Here is a 19378-nt window from a genome sequence, read left to right as displayed (position 1 = left end):
TTAGCGTAATTCCATTTAGCCTATTGTTGCCGTTTTAGTAACATATTAAGGAAGGATTTTGTGCTCCGAGACTCAGCCTTTGAAAGGCAGCTACGACCTTCGGCACAGCTGTATTTAGATCTTTAGTGTTACCTTTTCTCAAACAATTTTACCCGGTATTTTGTTTTATCTATTAGTTCACGTTCCGTTGAGCGTTTTTCTTCTAAGTTGCTATTTCGCGTTCTAGCACTTATAGTCGCTAGATATCTAACGGCGACAGTTACATCCGCTGCTGCCGTCGACAGGATCTTAAGAGCTAATCAGTTGTTAAATATGAGGCGACTCTACGCTGCGAAAAATAGACGAAATGTCTTAGTTCTTGAATACCCCCCTTTCGTCCCCCTCCAATCCGATATTGTATATGTGATAGCCTGCTACATAATAGGCCATCAGAATGTCTCGGTCCATTGTTGAAAATCATCAAAGTTTCCACCAAGCACTTCGTTTGTTGTCAGCTGTTCATCATCTGTGAAAATCACTGAATGGTGGTGCCGTGGCGTCGCAATTGGTCAGGGTCGTAACTTTGATCAAGTGCTTCTGGCCCTTCCTTAACATATTCATCTATCGACAAACATAAAGAAAGAAAACGCTACGATTACGAGCAAGGGCGAAGGGTACTCAGGTGACAGGTATTAACATAGTCAATCAGCTTTAGCGGGAAGTGATTCGTTACTTTTTGTTTGGTAGAGTAAATTGGGACGATCCAGCAGGCGACGAACTGGTTTTCCGGAAACTATGTATACCACACAGGTCCTTGGTGTTAATTGTAGTGGCGATCGAATAGGGTCGAACGTGCGCCGTCGTACCTAATCTACCCGGCGCATCTGTCCTATTGTGAGCCGCTTTGTTCACAGGTCAACAATGAAAATCTATCACAGTGATTCACGGACCTTGAATTGTTATTTTGAAACATGGATATTGTCTCTAATGTACACATATTCGCTTGCCTCTGAGAAAAGTCTTCATCAAATCGTTGCTCGTATAAAACCTAACACAGTATTAGTATAAAACATTGCAAAGTGGGTAATTTTTTGCACCCTGACATTGTTATCGTTCACGAGAATATCGACACCGGGCTGATATTCTTATGTTGATTACGTGGCACCAAATGATTTTCCCGTGACAGCCGACAGTGAAAATAGCCAGGAGAGTGAATAGGTGAAATTGAGGGTATTGTGTTTTGTAGTAGGGAACGAACGACTGGGGCTGTTTTATTATATTGAAAACAAGTCGCTATTTTTGACGACCGATACAATCATTCAATTTGAGCATCGTTTTTACGGTCAGGACGCTAACATTGGATAATGCTGCTACACCGCTAACAAGTGCAAGTCGTAGATGCCTACCTTAGCCAGCCTCTTTCATTTAGATGGCTGGGCTTGACGGGATAAGAAAAAATACGTCTGCTAGTGACAAAAATAACTATGAAATTGATCGAGCATTTAGATTATGTAAAATGTTTGTGTTGACTTTCTCACCAATGGTCATTGTTTTGTATGAAACGATCGATCGTAATGTGTCAATCGATGGAATATATTCATTTCATAATGGCTATCATTGATTCTGTACAAGCCGAATGTGAGAGAAGGCTTCCCGCTAGACATCTGAGAAGTAAGTGCATTTACAGCTCCTATGCGTCACTGTGAATCTTGCGTCTGAGATTGTAATGTCCTTAGCATAACACGGATGCAGAGGTGTACTTTTTGGCTAGAATATCTATCAAAACAAATAGAACTTATGAGAAATCTTGTCATTCTACGTCGATTTTACGCACTTGACATGTTGTTGTGACAAAAGTCTTACGGTACGCGTCTAAACGCTACATTCACATGCCCTACGCATCAGCACGAAACCGGAAGCGCCAACACTCACCTACAGCCTCACCAACGTTCACGAATCACTACACTCTACACGTACCCGTATCCTCTTGATAGATTCCAGCGTGTATGTGGCATCGTGCTTCACGCGGGGACGATCCGCCTTCAGTAGGCAACTTATATGGCGGCATAAGTTGTCTACTATATGTAGCACTGTGTGTGTGTCTGTGATGTGGGTGTTTCTGAATAATCTCAGCGCCGGCGGCCATAGTGTTTGAATGATTAAAGCCGTCATGTGAACTGCTTCCTTTTAGCTACAATTATGTGAAATCAGCGCGTCAACATTAGACGCATAGATATATATGTAGGTAGAAGTGTGTGGGCCGCAGTCGTATCCGTTCAAACCCTCATGTGTGTGCGCATTGTGCGTATGTGTTTTCTATGTGCGTAAAAGCGTTACGTCGCTTACACACACGCAAAAATAGTTGCAGTTATAGTGTTGAGAATATGATCGTGGCCATAAATAGTTATGGGTTACAAAGCGCGCGTGACATTACAGAGAAACACCAAGAGCCGGCTGGGCAAGGAGTACTAGAAGAAGCTGAGTGAGAAAGAAAGGACAGAAAATTGGATGTGATTGATGTCCTTGGATTGGCTCGACGTCATCAGTTTTTTCTCGCAATTGAATTGGATAGAACTGTACCGTACCGAGCACTTCGTGGTGGCAGTCGCAGAGAAAACCCCTTAGCCAATTGACTCCACGCACAGGATACAGGAGAACAATCATACCAACTTGTTCTGCCCGTGGGCAGGTTCTCAGGAGCAGGTTATCGCAGACGCATCTAGGTCTTCTGGCTGAATTCGCTGTCGCCGGTGTTTATCATTGCCAGTTGTCTGTCAGGCGGCGTTTCGCGGTGGTGGCAGTTCGCGGTAACTGCGGCGACCAAATATCGTCGCGTTAGGCAGAAATGCGATGATGACGTCAAACGTTAAGTCTATCTTGCTTGGCCGACACCGCAAATACAATGTCGCCCGTAACACCATTAGGAGTCTGCAGCGGCAGTACGACACACCAACGCTCGCCACTTCGTCCACCGTGAGTAGTATTCAGAAACAAGCTGCAGATAAATTAGAGTAGTAAATAACAACGAGAAAAAAGTGAAAACGCAATAGTGATACAGAAAGATGTGCGTTTTCTACCAGCGTATAGCTCGGAATAGACGAAATTTTATGATGACTTATTTATGGAAGAAGAGGTAGAAGAATGTTGCCTGAATCGACCTCGTGATAAAAAAACGAGCTAGAAACATATTGCGTACTGTAGAAGAGGTGTTACATGTTTAGAAGGTGGAAGCCAGCGTACTTGGTAGAGTATTTGCCTATTAAATTTGAGGACGCGCGGTGGCGTAGGTTCGAATCTAAGTGTACACACATTTTTGTTTTTTGCTGAAGGCTAGCCATCTAGGGAAATGCCTGGTGACAGAATGTAACGAGATGTTTTTGAAAACATGGTGAACGAGAAGTAGACGTATTCGTTGGAGGAGAAGAAGAACGTGAGGAAGAAATTACAATATTTAAAATGAATAGATCGTTAGTATACTCAACCTTGTAACAACTTCAGTAACGTTAAAACAGGCAGAGGTATCTAAGCAGCGTACGCAGTTGGAATGATTTACGTTGGCGATGGCTTCAGTACTCGATTCAATTGACAAAAACACTCAATATACCAGCCATATTCTTGTAACACGGCATCCGTGTCTTCGAATTGTTCAGAATTGTTGACGGCTGGAAGCATCGTCACTAGGATTCGCGGGCGAGATAACCCGCTGAACTCTAGGCCACATTAACATGCGAAATATTTACGACACTTACTTCAGTAGAGCGTAGCAGTTCAAGAATCATCGTCTTATTTATATTACCCTGCTATAAAGTTGGAAATGGCGTTACATTGCCCGGTTTTCTTATTTATAATGCATTTAGACTAGAACTATCTATAATGACATGCGATACGCCACAAATCGGATAAGCAAACATGTAAAAGTCATTACAGGACGCAGGCCCATTCTAATCGTAGCTTAAGAACACTACTGGTAAATTATCTATTGGAGAGTTAGGAAGCAATATGATGACCGTGATCTTATACCCGGCTTAAGTTACAGTTCAACTCATCGGATGCAACTTGTTTAGCTGGCAATTTTTTTTAACTCCTATACTTTAGAACGAGTAAAAAGTTCGGAGAAACAACAACGAGAAATAGATTTTTTCGTTGGGAGGTGCTCGTTGGTTGAGCCAATTTCATACTGGCGTCGTCTAGCTATCAGTGGCAGTCGTATGGTTTACGGTAGGGTGATCAAATGCGCATGGCCAGCCGCCGTCTACCTTTGTCTTTATTTCGGGAAAGCGCCATTGTGTAATTTAGTCCTATCCGGTTTTTTTCTTATTTGAATGGGAACGAGGCTAATTTATATTCGATCGTTTAAAAAAGCGCCCAACGAATCTTTAGGGAGGGAGTGTTATTAATTCATTTCAACGTTCGTTGAACATCATCCAATCTGCAGTAGTAAACTGTTGTCGAGAAAACGAGAAACGATGTCATAGCGTTTTCGTATGATACCGATTCAACTGACTTCCGAGTCCAGAAAACCTGATCAATTCATTCGCCGAGTATTTCACAGTGGTCTAATTGAATTTGAAAGTCCAATCTATAATCGTTCTCCTTACATAATACGCTCTATATTGATTAGACGCAGCAAGCTACGTAAATAACCGATAACGTATGTGGCGGTTCTTATTACAGTCATCATAATTTTCGCTTAATTACTGTTACCATTATTATTAGTACGGTTAAATTTTTGTTCGCCGCTTGTTCAGTTGACGCTGACTATTTGTCATATATGTCAAACGAATGTCGCCGATCTTGCTACTCAATCGGTACTACAATAACAATAAAAAAAAAAAAAAAAAAAAACAGTTCACCATCTTCGTAATTGTGTTTTTCTTTAGTCGCCGCTGGCCAAACGAATCATTTTCAACTAGGCGACTGGTCAATTTGTCGCTGAAAGGAATCTAGGCGCTTTATCGACAGTTCGCCATTAATCCGCCGATCGTTCCCTTCCCTTCCCTCGCTCCGCCGGGGTATATACGATCAGAACCGAACCGTCGTCACAGGCTAATCCGCACCCCACTTGTCCCGCTAAGTATCAACAACAGCGAGACGTAACATGTGACAGAGAGAGAAGGCAGTAAAGTGGATGAACAGCAAAACAAATTAGCCGTTTACTTATCATTTGTCGCTTATTGGTAGCCGTTTCGGCAGCAGTAGCAGCCGCTATCCGAACTATATCGATAAGCTAACTATTCGTAGTGACAAGAAAAAACAATAAAGAAGATCTTCAACAGATATACTGTCAATGCTGCTGGTGCCTTAGCGGCTCGTAGCTGTTGCAAGACGCGCACGGACATACCATGCCGTCTGCCTTGGGGATCGTCAGTTGACTGATGTTCTACTGCAAGCTGTGAGTGACAGCGGGGTAGCTGCTCGAGCCCCCTGCTGGGGCTGCTGAAGGTGCCGCTCATGGTTCTGCAACGGATTCAGTACTGCCTTATAGCCCAAATGATTGATTGATGCTGGATAGCGGTATTGCTGCGCGAGCCAGACAAGAAGCAGCCGTATGAGGGCGCTGAAAGTAAATGGCAATGGCGGCAGCGCCATTGAAATCGAAAACATATGAATACAAGTAATGTCGACAGCAATGTGGGTATATTGCAGCTGGCGTGTGAAACTGGCTAGTGTGCGGTTACGACGAAGCACAGGCAGCGGTCGCTACCGTCGTGCAGCGGCGGGTAACTACTTCTGATATTGATGTATGCATTTTGTGTAGCTGCGCATGTGTGCGTATGTACGTGCTCGTACGCGACCGCTGCAGTCGTCGCGATGCGAAACAGAGCTCTGAGCACGAAGCCGGCTGGCGCGTCGCGTCGTCTAATTTGTGGAACACAACTGCATCTGTCGACGCTGCAACTCGCACCACTAGATAATCACTAATTCTGCTGTTTTGATGACGATGACGAGAAAAACAACCGCTAACAACACCACTACACCGATTATAGTGACTCGTCAGCTGCTGCTGCCGCCGCCACTTCTGCCCCTGCTTTCTCAAAGCGGACCTTATCCGGTTCGCTTTGAGAAAGAATTAATAACACTTGCTAACGAAGCAATGAACCGACCAGTGAGTTCTTCAGACGTTCCTTCTTAACACCCTCCAGCAATTTTCATTTCAGCAGGATAACAACGCTCTGGCGGCATTCGTCCACTTGTTTCATATGGAGCCATTTAGACGGCGACCGAGAACCGAACAAAGACCATACAACGTATCACTATTCAAGGCACAAGCTCAACTCGCGTTATACTTTTGCTTCCACCCAAACTTTATTTGAAGGCCGTTTTTGATCTGAAAAAAAAAACATAGTAACAATGGTACGCCTAAACTGGACGACGCAATATACGTTCTTAATGAGCTATGGCCTAACAATTCGCTAAGCGCATAATTTTCGTTTCTAAGTTTCCCTGTCAGGCGGCAGGGCCTCGTTTGACGAAGAAGGATTTTTTTTGCAAATCTGCAGCATATGGTGCGCTTTACGTGCGCCATATCCATAGGTGTAGTGGTTCCTTCAAGTAGAGTAATCGGGTCACCTTACGACCAACCGCTCTAATTCAGAGTGAAACAAAGGAAGAGAAGGCGAGAGTGAGATTCTAGCTAAATCTTGGTCGCAGTAGTTACTATCCAATAGGCGTATCAGCAGCGTTAAGAGTCTAGGACAGGTAGAATGGCCGTTTTGGCTATTGCACTATTATTAGCGGCTAGGGTAATCGCTATTGGTGCGATGACCGCGGCGGCTTCGTTGGCGCTCGTGTAAACGCCGGCGTTCCCCGTTCTACGCCCTTGGAGATCTGGATTTTGCTAATGGCTGGCGCTCCGGCTGTCGGCGGTTTTAGAGTAGGCTCGACTGGACTGGATTAGAATGGAGCAGAGGGCGTCGCGCTAGCCCGCGCGCGCGTCTAGCCGAGCGACGCTGATAGCCGTCTTAATGGTAGTAGGCTTTGCGTTATGAAAGTGCGCAACCAGCCCGGCAACTAAGCAAACGTTCATCGCTAGCAGAAATGCTTGACTCATACTGTTGTATCGGATGGCGGCTTGCCAGCAGTGTCTAGTGACGGATAGGCGCAGTCTGCAGATCGCGGAATGAGGCTTGACGATTATAGATGCGTGCATTCACGTCGGGTCACGTATTAGTCGTGTGGACACCAGTCTAGACCAACTGGTTGGCTGAATGGTGGTTGGAGATGCGTGAACACTTGTTATAGGCAGAACGGTAGGACTTTGATGTTTTCTTCCTTTCTGCTGTCGTCCTACTCAGGCACCAGAAGTCGCCACTGGGCTACTATCAAATTGCGTTCGCGCGCAGCATGAGGCGTGAATGCGGGCAGAGATCGATCAGCAAGCCAATAATCAGAAAAGATAAAACAGCGACTGTCGATGCTAGGCAGTGAAAAACAAAAGCCAATTAGTAAACCAATTGAATTGAATAGACATTGTGATTGACCGAATAACTGATATATCGATCAAGTTAGTTTTTTTTTTTTTAGAAAGAACAGTTATTGATAGTCAGGCTGACGCTCTAACATATCAGAGCCGTTTTTAAGGTCTAGGTACCCTGCGTCGGAAGAAATATTACAAGCCACAAGGATCGTAAGTAGACGTAATCGAAACTGCCGAAAGTTTGCACACCGTAATAAAGCTAAATTAGAGCAGTGTAAAAATGGGACACAGCTTAGCATTGGCGATGCCATGCACGTAAAATCCGCCGTCATTATGAATATCTAACACGCGGCGATAGGAGTGAATGTTTATTTTAGACGCATAATTCCCCTTATTATGGAACGCTAGGCTTCTATTTTGAAATTCACTAAGGACAATAACCACATAGAACAATGTATATTTCTAGAACGGCCAACTATTTTTAACTAAATGTGTACCAAACAATCTTGTAGGTCCGCGTCAGGGTTGGAGTGACCGATCTTTGCCCAGCTTTTGAAGCCCCTATAGCCGATTGCAATTTTTACATTAGACATTAGTGTCAGCCGGCTCCACTAGGTGACTACTTTTGCCAGGGCCGTTTGCCCTCTGTTTACCTGACGATGGATGTACGTTAGCAAAATTGTCTACAAGCGGAGTCTACGTAGATGTAAATTTTACCTTCGTCCGTTGTTGGTGGGCGTCGTCGGAGGCGGTAACATTGTGCATTGTACTTCCTCCTCCGCTTTGCCCCTCTGATGATGCTTATGGTCGTGTGTCGCTTAACAAGTGAATGATACTGTGATCTTCTTATCTCGAGCAAGTCGAGATTACCGAAATCTTAAGTTGGGATGTTGAGCCGCAATCGAAAGCTGTCTATACGGGATATTTGAGCGAATAATGTTTGACGGCTCGTTTAACGATGGTTGGAATTAGAATTGCGGGCCAATTCGTACTGCCCACCGAAATAGATCGTGTTCCTCTATAGCTATTTTTGGACTTTTTCCTCGTATAAAATCAAACAATCACAGAAATAATATATTGTGGGTACAGCTGCCTACACCGTTTACCACTGGTAATGGATACTCTTAATTATCGTCTCTGTGAGTTCACTACAACCCGTCTGATTTATTATTTTCCAAACAGAGACATTAGTTAATGTATTATTTAGTACGAAATTTCTGAAGTCAAGTCACGTAAATGTGTCAAAAAATTGAATCAAACGATTAGGTAGACAAGAGAGAACAAAAAATAACAAACTTAAACAAATTAATAAGGAGCGATTAAACTTGCCAGGATTGAACTTGGCATTGTTACGCCTTTGATAAATTTGGTACTACTTAAATTTACTTCTATGCTATAACAGAAAAAAGATACGTGATTGTAGAATTCTTAGGTTTGTATACTTTATTTAGGATTATTTTATAACTATTTATAGTACCTTCAACACTACTTCATATGTTAACGGTTACCTCCATTCAATATCGTGTAATCAAGTGTCCTAATTGTTTGACCTAAAATCTCCCCCCCCCTGCTGCCTGATGAAACGAAGCTGTGTATCTCCGTCAATGTCTGTCTATGCCAGCGCTATTCGCTACTGACGAAAGTGTCTTTTTATCCACTTGATTTTCTGATCCTATCTAGATGTGTTTACCATAGTTGAATATAAGGGTTACGAAAAGAGCTTCTTGTCCGAAGTGAGTCACAGGCAGAAGCAAACCACGGCAGCGACTGAAGCATCGGCTTTAACAACAGCTACGCTAAGGCAAACTCGTTGAAGGGTCAAAGCCATTGCGTTACCATCATCGTTATTCGATAGTAGCGCTATGTATGATGAGAGTGGTGCATGTGGCGGCCGTGAAGACGGTGAATCAGGCGGAGAAATTTACTTTGTTGACCTGGTGTCATTCTGTTCTAGCCACAAACCGGCACTAGGTCTTCCTGCGATGCGTTAGCACCATCTGCATCTCTATATTCGGATGGAAAAGCAAAAGACTGCACGCCCCAATGGCTGTCATTTGGCCTGCGATGCGCCCAGAATAGGGACAACGAGAACTAGGAGGCGACCAGAAATGGAGCTTGTAGAACGGTCATCTTAGTGAAACGAAGCGTGTTTCAACAGCTGATTAGGGGTGAAGAAAGTGCCGTTTTAGCCAAAACGCAAATAGTCCATAAAATTAATGGCGTATTAGATGGTATCGATTGATATGCCAAATAAAACTAAGTGCCTTGTGAGCTATCGACATTAGCGTTGGCGCGAATCGAAGACTTTCGTAGGTTTCGCACGAACACCCCTATATATATTATTATTGTGGTATCAGAAACAGATTATATATACAGGAATCGCGGAAGGAAACAAGAGTGATTTGTTATCATGTTTGTCTTGCTACTTTTTTTTCAAGTAATTCCTAAAATCCATATCCTTTTGCTTATAACTTCGTTCCCGATATTGCAGCACAATGAGTCAACCTTTTTTAGAAAAATCTAAAAGGTAACACTATTACCATTAGTAGCGTGACTGTCATCGATCTGTACACTTTACACAATTGCGATACTAACTAAACAAGACATTAACGTGACTGAAGTGTTTATTCAACTTAAGTTCCAGGCCATACTGAGCTGAACAAGAAGTTACACTAACTCTATTATTATCACTAGCATGCGGCGTGGATCCAGATGATATGTGTCCGTTCTACTTTGTGCCCTCTAGCACTGAGGTCGATTTTATCTTATATAGATAGTCAGGGGCGGGCAGGTAGGGACGTAACTGGCGTGCTGTCCACTTTACGTGCCCGGAAAGCCAAACGTCAATCAGAGCGAATTAGTCGTGAAGGGCCGTGTAGCTCGACTGATGATCATCCAACGAGCGATAGGCACAAGGGCATGTTCAACATAATGCGTATACCTGCGTCTTGACAACGGAAATGATTTCTTTAGCATTGCCGCTTGCACCACGCCTCCTATGCGCAGGAAACAACATACCGTGACTTGGGTACGCGCGAACCTGGTCGTAGCAGCCGGCTACTCAAGCTTGCCTTGAAAAAGGAGTAAACCCGTTAATTAATAAATCGCAGTATCGAAGCTAAATTATAAATAAAATTGCCTCTTCGTTATTCGAGATTTTATTCAAAGCAAACTTCGAGTACCTTGTTGCACCCTAGCATTTTACAGATGTAAGTTATATGCATACGTTATACCTTTTTGATTACTCTGCGCACTACTGTTTCTTTGTTCCTTCTTACTCTTTCTTATCGTCATAATTACCAAGCTAAGGTGAAAATAGTGAAGAGTCCGAGCTCAGAAGCTTGATTTTATTGAAGGCAGCAGACGTAATGGACGCTGCTGTCACAGGCCGACGGCGATCTCTGTTGATCAAAAGGCAGTGTCAGTTGTTGCCTTTTCAGTAGCGCAATTGCTGTAATCGTTATTCGTCGACGGAAAAGTCCTGTTTTCCGTTGAGAGTCGTCATTGGGGATTGCTCCAGCCGCACGTGCGGGTGACGATGAGGCATCGTGTACTCCTACTGTGCGTCTTCCCTCTCGGGCACTTTGAAGCTGTTGACGTATTTTTATTAGAGCGGTCTATTCTAGTCTTTCGTAGGCGGCGATCTGTCTGTATGTCAGATAATCCTTGTTTGAGTCTCAACGTCGCTGATGTCATTTACTGTCTATCGGTGAGAAAAATCCCGCTCTATCCGGCACCGGTCTACCAAGAATCAATTCTTGGTAAAGGTGTAGGCAAAAGACGCGCACGTATCGAACCGTTAGGACCTTAGGAACGGTAACGATTCCAGCGGCGTGAAAAGTGAACACTGTTGTAGTATTGTACAGCAATAGCAGCTGATCATAGTTTCGGTCGGGTTGAAAGAGCTATTTTTGATGACTAGTTTAAGGAAAATCTCTAACCTAAAGAGGTTTTGATTCCAGTTTGTGCCACTGTGTATTAAAAGGTGGCATGGAAGAAGCGAATGGCTTTTGTGATGGCGCCACTTGAGCTTTTCGCCGTTATCTTATATTTATAGATTTATTCTATTTTTATAGATCTAGTTTATTGGCGTCACAACGTTACTATTTGGGTTGGTTCTTCCGATATGAAGTGCATCAAAGATGTTTCCCGCAGTGGGCAGACGGATAGGTTTGCATTTGGGTAATGTGCTACCCGATTTTCTACTAATCTACCTTCAACCGCGCTCGAATATACGATGTTGTCAACTACGATTCATATACAAAAATAGTTTCGCTATTTATCGTACTAAACAGACGAAGAATATTATTACCCTGTAACTTCTAACTGCCTCTAACTTATTTTTCGACACACACACACACACGCACCACTGAACCGTTTGCTACTTTTCTAATAGTTATATATATAAATTGGCTATTTATAGGCAAGGCAAGGTTCCAATAGTAGAAACATTGGCTATAAATGCCAGACGTTGTCGTTGCCACTGTCACTGGCTGAAACAGTGTTTCTTCCAGCACGAAAATGCTGCACCGGCATAAGTTTTCTTGAAAGGTGAGAAAAGTGGCACAGAAGATAATGGCTCTAAAGAGAGTCTGCTGACTACTTGGCTGGCCGGTAGTAACTGTGGCGGCAGCAATAACGGTACTGGTTCCAATGGCTGGCTTTAGTGACCGGCAGCTGCCAAATGTGTTGACAACCGGACAGGTGTAGCGGGGAAACTTTGAAACGGTCGTGGCAGCCAAAGCAGTCGTAATTGGAGTTGTGTGCTTGATAAGGTTGTCGAGCCACCGCCGTAGCCGCATCATCGTCGTCACAAAGATGACATACGCTAATGCTACACGCGCACAGCCGCACGCAGAGAGACTGGTCAAGACTGAGGAGTTAAATGGTAGCAGGTATCTAGTTTACCTTCCCCGTGGCTTTTAATGTTCCTTTCTCTTGTATAGCCGCCATGTTTGTTCTTTGACAGGCGGTGAGTGAGCGCCCCGAGTGACAATCTGTGTGTTTCCTCACGAGCACCATGTGATATACTTAGCGCTTGGCCGCTGCTGTCAATAGCCCCGTTTACGTATGTCTGTGTCCAAGCGTCTCGGCGTCTCTTAGTATGCCATACCTGTAGAGCAAGAAGCTCGCTTCTATTTGTCCTGAACGTAATGTAATTTGCTGTGTGGCATACCCTATGTGGATGGATGATGGCATACTTAACATAGGTAAGAACCGTTTTGACTTGCCCAGCGACGACGTCAGGCACGCGCGGCATTTGCCGGCCACAATGACTGTGCTGGCCTGTTACTGCTGCTGCTGCCGTCGCTTGTGAATTTTTTAGAGAAGCGGACGAAGGGAGGAAGTTGAATGGCGGAAGGGAACAAGCAAGACGATGCGGTAGAATATGTAGACTTGTTTCTTTTTTTTGCACGAGATAGTCATTTAGCTAGGAAATTGTGACCCATACCATATGCGGAACTATTGAGTTTTAGGTGAATGGAATATCAACAGTAAACTTTTTTGCATTACTAGTGACACTACCGCCATCGTAAGAATGAATCGGCTGACTTAAATAAACATAGAACATTATTAGTGTGTAATATATCTAGAAATATGGGTTTTGGAGGAAAAGCGGAATATTTTTTTAAAGTAATTTCCATGAGGACTTACCTAAGTATATTATTTTTTTTCTCAAAACGATTTTTTGATCGTTCGAGCTAGTTTACAGAAGCGTACTCTCTTTCGCATATATTTTATCGTTTATGAAATAATAAAGCTTGCCTTACCTAAATATCTGCTATTTATCAATCAACCAAGTTTGATTATTAGTGCTGCTGATGCCTGCTTGACTATGGGATGCATTTTCTTGGGCTGTTTAGTCTGGGGTATGTATGACAAAATTCGAAGGTTATTTGGGCGAGCTCTATCCTTGCGAATTGTCCTTTTTTCACGCGAGAGTCAATGCGTGGCGCCTGATCTTAGTACCGCTCGAAAGCTCGCGATGAGCTAACTCACAGATGTTCTTATATCGAAATTTAAATATTAATCATCAAAAAAGGGGCAAGAAAAACTGCTTATTCAATTAAAATGACGGTTACGTACACGAGACCGTTTGAGCAACGACACCACTGGCAGAACGGCGACACCTGGGATTACTTCGAATGATTAACTCCTGCCAGCTCAAAACGAAGCGTATTTAAACCTGGATGTTTAGCTAACGAGTATGTTATCAACTGTGTTGTCACGGGAACTAATGAATTCGAGGTCGTAGAAGCCTAGATTCGCTCGCTTTTCTTCACAAAATTTGTGCTCCTGACCATAAGCTGTTCTTTGACAATTGGAGTCCATATATAGAGACAGCAGTTTTTGGTATGCATCGACAAGATACAAAGTCAACGGATATATGGAACTAAAGCGTGGTGCAAAGAGCAATCACGTCCAAGTAGGTGTCTACGTCGAGGTAAACTGTAACACGTAAACCTGATGCAAGAAGCCAGTAAATAAATGTAATGAATCTTTTGTCGTTTATAGAGCAAAAAGGAGCTCCCTTTTACGTTAGTTCGTTAAATTTAAAGGTCAAGCTTCTGATGGTCTAGTAAAGAGCAGATATCTTCGAACCGATTATGTGAAGATTTGTTCAATTCATTAAAAGAAACACGGTGAGAGTAAAATCGCGACATTGCTAGTCCACTAATCCACGGGTTTTGGATTTATTGAATGTCCCGTATGTTGTTGACCGCTGTTAACACAGATGATCACAACAATCGTAGTAGCTTCGCGACTTGCTAGAGCTACTACCGCTAGAGGTGCCTTATGATTTTTTTTTATAAAAATCCTGTTTTGCCGCTTAATGTTAATTGAAAGCTGTTAGCGAGAAGGCCAAGCCTCAACGGTATCCTGAAGATATCGACAGTTCGAATTTACTCGAACCACAGTACAGTGAATTATATTTAAAAAGCCTAGCAATCAATCCTTGCCATGTATTAGGCCAGCGAGGCTAGACATTATTCAGCAAGCAATGAAGTATCAGAATTGAGGAACAAGTAATCTTTTAGAATTCAAGATCCACCAGAAACGGTATGCTAAGGTGGACGCGAGAACATTTTAATATATCTCGACGATGTAGAAGGAAAAGATCACCGAACCAATAAATCGAGTTTTCAAGCTTCAAGTTCGATTAGTGGGTTGGCTCCCAGCAAAACAGAGTGCGTCTATGCTCGAACTCGAGTCCTGATCACGTGTCCTTCAAGTTTAGCAGGCAGATACGCGAACCATCACGCCGTTATCAGTCAAAAAATCTCTTAACACTCAACTTGCCGACCGGTGTTGAGCCCAGTAAAAAAAAAAAAAAGACGACAATGCATGATAACGAAATCTACCAGCATTGTCGTAAAGGCGGCGTCACCATACTGTGGATATTTATACGAAGGGCCTGTGTAAATGCACACAGGGGTACAAATCAAAGAAAAATGCACGTTAACCGAGAGAAATTTTCATTTAAAATTGGCCAGCCAGGATAACCTCTAGCATGTGTGTTTTATAGTTATTATAGTAACCGATGAATTTCACAGGGTCGCCATTATGGCTCTGTAATTCCCCTACGATTAGTAGTCGTATTTATGTTATATCACACCAGTATCTTTCGGGGGTCGATTCGTTTTTGGTTAAATCTAAATTTTGTCGATCTGAACAAAGCGTTGTCATTATTAAGCCGCTTAACTGTTCTCGACCTAGAGGAGCTTCTTTTTCAATTAACATTTACATAATTAGTTCCTTTTCAAGTTGGAGAGCGTCGCACGATATCTGAACTTACCATCATAATGGTTTTTTTAGTTGACGCATGCTACCACAAAATCGATCCTTGCGTTGGAGTATTTTATCTGGGTTTTATCTTTGGACGAGTTTTACGCAGTTGTTCTAACTGTCATGAAAAGACGTTTGTCGGTGTCTGCTACTTCATAACATTTGACAGATTCAATTTGGGTAACCCAGGAAATTATCTTTTGTGTCTAAAATCTTAAGCTCACGCACTTCCTGTCCGATAACCACCTTCGAATGAGACAGTTGTCTGAAGAGATATCAAAGATTCTTTAGCTAACATTTTACCTAATATGCCTATATAATACCTATACATGAGATACGTTTGCCAGACGTCAGACACCACATAGCTTACGAGTTTTTACAAAAACAGTTGTTTCAACAAGATTAACAATTGTCGCTGTGAACGTCTGCGCACAATATATACAGGGCAGTCCGATCCAAAAACATCCATATTTACGCACGTTTCTTGTCCCACAAAGGGTAAACGGTTATTACCACTTTTAAAATAGAGCTGATTGCTGCGAGGGTGGAACATTGACAAACGTAAACGACATAATTATTGGAATTCAATGCTGTCGTTGGCGACGCAGCGGCTTCCACGGCCTGTGAATAACACCAGGGGGTCATTGCTTTAAGTCCCGCCAAAAATACACACAACTACACAACGTATGTAAGTAAAAAAAGTGACTTTATGATTGTTATTGCTATTAACATAATTGTGCATTAACAGGGACGGAGTGTCATCTAGCAGCTTATTTTCCAACCTGCAACGAAATGCTGGATGAAAAGTGGTTGTCCTGGGTGGATGACTCCTCCGATGGGAATGTGTATGCAGTGACGGGGACAATAGTTGTACCAGATATAATAATAATAATGAGCTAGATCGCTTGCAAGATTTACATTGTCAATACGTTACTATGTGTTTAGTTCGCAATCGAGCAGTAACGGTTTAGCAGTAGGATAGCAGAAAGCGAACGATGTAGTTGATACGGCATAGGTCAAGCGTGTGAAACCTGGGCAGAAAAATGCGGTGCGTTTGCATTACGCACGCAAGCTAACAAATCGACACATACGAATGTTTACTACGCTTGACCTGGCCTCGGCTTTCTATATTTATTCAGTTGTCAGTGTTGACAGGAATACAACGTTAAGTATTTGCTTTTTTGTAGGTTTTTTTTTTAACTTAAATGCTCATATATCTATGCCTGTCAGTACAAGTAGACATCATTTGTGTTCTGAGTGCCAAAAAATTACCTATACGATTGTAAGCTGGCACACCGTTGTGGCATAATAAACACTAAACCTGCTGACAGCAACCCCGTATGTAATCAATCGATTCCCTGATCGCTAATTCTATCACAGATCCGCCGAGCATTTTTTCATGAGCTGTAACAAAATTAAGAGATGGATCATGCCCAGAGTGGGGCACATGGTCCCGATATGGTCTATTCTTCAAGACGACGGTGCTTTATTGAACTGCCATCAATTGTAGCATGTTAGATTTCGCAGGTAGCACAAAGGTTCGCTTATAAGGCACAAGCGCCTAGTTTTATCATGGCGGCTGTTCTTAGGTGAAATCTCACGGCTTGTCATTCCGGTCAGCCAGTGGGCTAGAATGAATGCCTTACAATTACCGATAGTTTCATAATAAAAGTATCGTTCTCTGTTAGAGTAGACAAAAAGTCGATGATAGATCGTTTGGCCTGCTTAGGAAAATTCCGCAGTGAAATAAGACCTTTTTATATGGCGGTGTCTTCATGTCGTCGGCGATCTGGGGATTTCGTCTGCGCCACCTGGAGCTGCAATGAGAACTATTTCGACGTTTGACATTTGAACAATGCGCGCCTTCTTCCTATAGAAGTCACTATAGCGCCAGCTTGTGTTCTCTCCTCATCAACGGTAAAGTCATCCGAATGCGACGAAGGTCTTCCTGATCAGCGATACAAAAGCTACAGAACGATCGTAATTGATGTAAATGAAGAACACGTTCGTGTCGTACCTTTCTTATTATTACAGGAGACTTGTTGGGCGACGTGCAAAATAGCGCGCAAGCCTTCGGATACGCAAACATGGTTTTCCTCTCTCTAGCATTTTCATTTGCCGCTTATGCTAGCTTAGGACACAGTTGTTTAGGGGTAGTAAATGGCTACAGGATAAAATAACACACAATAATAGACAATGAAGGATGATGATCCTGATTTAAACAAGGCGCCATTTGACAGTGAACTGCACGGATGCTATATATATAATATACAATACGCTATAAACAATATATAATAGATAAATAAACTCTTATCGGCAATAGCAAACAACAAAATACAAGCAAAATCCTGTTGGTCTATCTAAAAATCACACGACTATGTATTTTGGAAAATATGTACTACGCTATATAATTTGTGCAGTTTAGAATATCTCTTCAGATTTAATCCTTGAATGATATAATTATTGAAATATATTAATCGGATGCGCTGTATACATATGTATTTTCTGTCATTGTGTTTAGTAAACGAGAGCTTAAGTTTGACTAGTTCTAACGGGTAGAACACCTAAACGAATTGACGTATTGTCCGGTAAGTGATTAATACTGAATTACAGTCAAGTTCCTTTTTTTTGTCATTGCTGTTTTCAGCCGGCGGACGCGTGGGTGAGCGTACACAATGTAAAGTCGTATAAGGACGATGCCATCCTCGATCAAGATGATCTCGTTGGCGATGTTTGCGACGATCGGGAAAATCTAATAGCTTTGTTCGCCGAGCAGGGCTCCTCGGGAAGTTCAGTTAGCCCGGTCGCGCATCAGACTGGCGACTGCACGAGTGCAAGTTCTGCTGGTACCGAAAGCCCTGATCTTTTCATCGAAAATCACCAGAGTAACAACAATAATAATGGAAATGTGACTACTGCAAATGCCGCTGTAGATGAAAAACTGTCACTCGGTTAGTAAATTTGTGGCCTTAAATATACATGGCCAAAGTAAAAAGTATAATTTTTTTACAAAAACAAACTGTTCTCAGCAATAGCAAGCAACAGAACACAAACAAAACTGTTGGTTTATCTAAAAATCACACGATTATATTTTAGAAAATATGTACTCTGCTACATTTGCGCAGTTTGTAGTATCTTTACAGATTTAACTCCTGCTAGATATCATTGTTGAAATGTATTAATTGGATATCGGATGTATTTTCTGTCATTGTACTTCGTAGAGAAAATCTCCTTTGTTTCAATAATAATCACTCAAGGAATGTGGGATGCTATAGATGTTCGTTTAAAATGCTATTTGGAATCTTCGCCGGACGATGATTGGGTGGTTAAGTGTCGAATAATAACGGAGCTTTTTTTTTTTTTTTTTTTATATAGATATCCTTTCATATATTATCTGGTTCATATGTAGCATAGGAGCTTGTTTTTCACATCGGAAACTTTTGACCTATCTTATTCTCACAAGCGAACATTTGGGAAAAATTTCTATGCGTTACGAGAATCGGCAGAGAGTGAAGTATGCTGTAAAAAAAAAAAAAAATGACGATAATGCGTCTCCGGTCCATTTGCCGAACGCTTGGGCCTCGGGAAGCACATCCCGAAAGAGATTTAATATAATGTGGATATTTTATATAAAAACGCTTTCGGGCCCGCTCCTTTGCTGTATCTATAATTTTCAGTGGTAAGATGAACACACAATGAAGTTACGATGCAATGCGTGCTCGACATTCGCCTATTGACTAAACGCTTAGTGCTGGCCAGATAGGAAGAATTTAGCGAATATATCGACTGATCATTGAAAACATTCATGTATATTACGAACGGCAAGTTCTAGAAGATCGTCGAATCATAACATGACATTCCAACTGTTCTTCAAATATGTGTCATGACAAAACATTACATGGGCCACTATCTTTTTCAGTTGTAACACTTTACCGAACTCGCAACGTAGACGCAACGTGACCCGCTAAAGCGTGACAACTCAAGTTTTAGATTTTGAAGCATGAGTTCTAGTTCGACATGCATTGTGATTTAGCTATATACTTTGATGTACGTCTTGAGAATGGGTTGGATTTTTAGCCTAATGGCTGTAGCAGGAAGCTTGTACCTTGAGTACCCTCAACGGGATAACAAATGACGTGTTTAGTCACATCAAAGGAGTTTAGCCCAAGCTAACTGCACAACACGGCCGCTCCC

The 19378-nt window shown here is 42.4% G+C and overlaps 1 protein-coding gene and 1 long non-coding RNA gene across 7 annotated transcripts in view; one reads left to right on the top strand and one right to left on the bottom strand.

Moving 5' to 3' along the window:
* baz (par-3 family cell polarity regulator) overlaps positions 1-19378 on the top strand; it is a 116254-nt gene that overhangs the window by 82455 nt on the left and 14421 nt on the right. For 5 of the 6 annotated variants that reach the window (XM_022846808.2, XM_022846807.2, XM_022846804.2 and 2 more), the window contains exon 2: positions 17832-18135. In XM_022846808.2, coding sequence (XP_022702543.1) covers positions 17832-18135 — 304 coding nt within the window. Of the gene's footprint in view, positions 1-1047; positions 1651-2415; positions 2953-17831; positions 18136-19378 lie in introns of those variants that run through there. The other variant, XM_086971557.1, reaches the window with a different exon arrangement.
* Positions 10003-12577, bottom strand: LOC147752441 (uncharacterized). Its single transcript, XR_015314050.1, has 2 exons — positions 10697-12577; positions 10003-10467 (listed from the first exon to the last, which is right to left on the bottom strand). It is a non-coding gene; the product is annotated as an uncharacterized LOC147752441 (long non-coding RNA).

This window comes from Varroa jacobsoni, unplaced genomic scaffold (assembly GCF_002532875.2).
Source record: "Varroa jacobsoni isolate VJ856 unplaced genomic scaffold, vjacob_1.0 scaffold_1254, whole genome shotgun sequence".
In the NCBI taxonomy this organism is placed as follows: domain Eukaryota; kingdom Metazoa; phylum Arthropoda; class Arachnida; order Mesostigmata; family Varroidae; genus Varroa; species Varroa jacobsoni.
The sequence above is the reverse complement of the archived record's forward strand: the minus strand, read 5'-3'. Positions and strand labels throughout refer to the sequence as shown.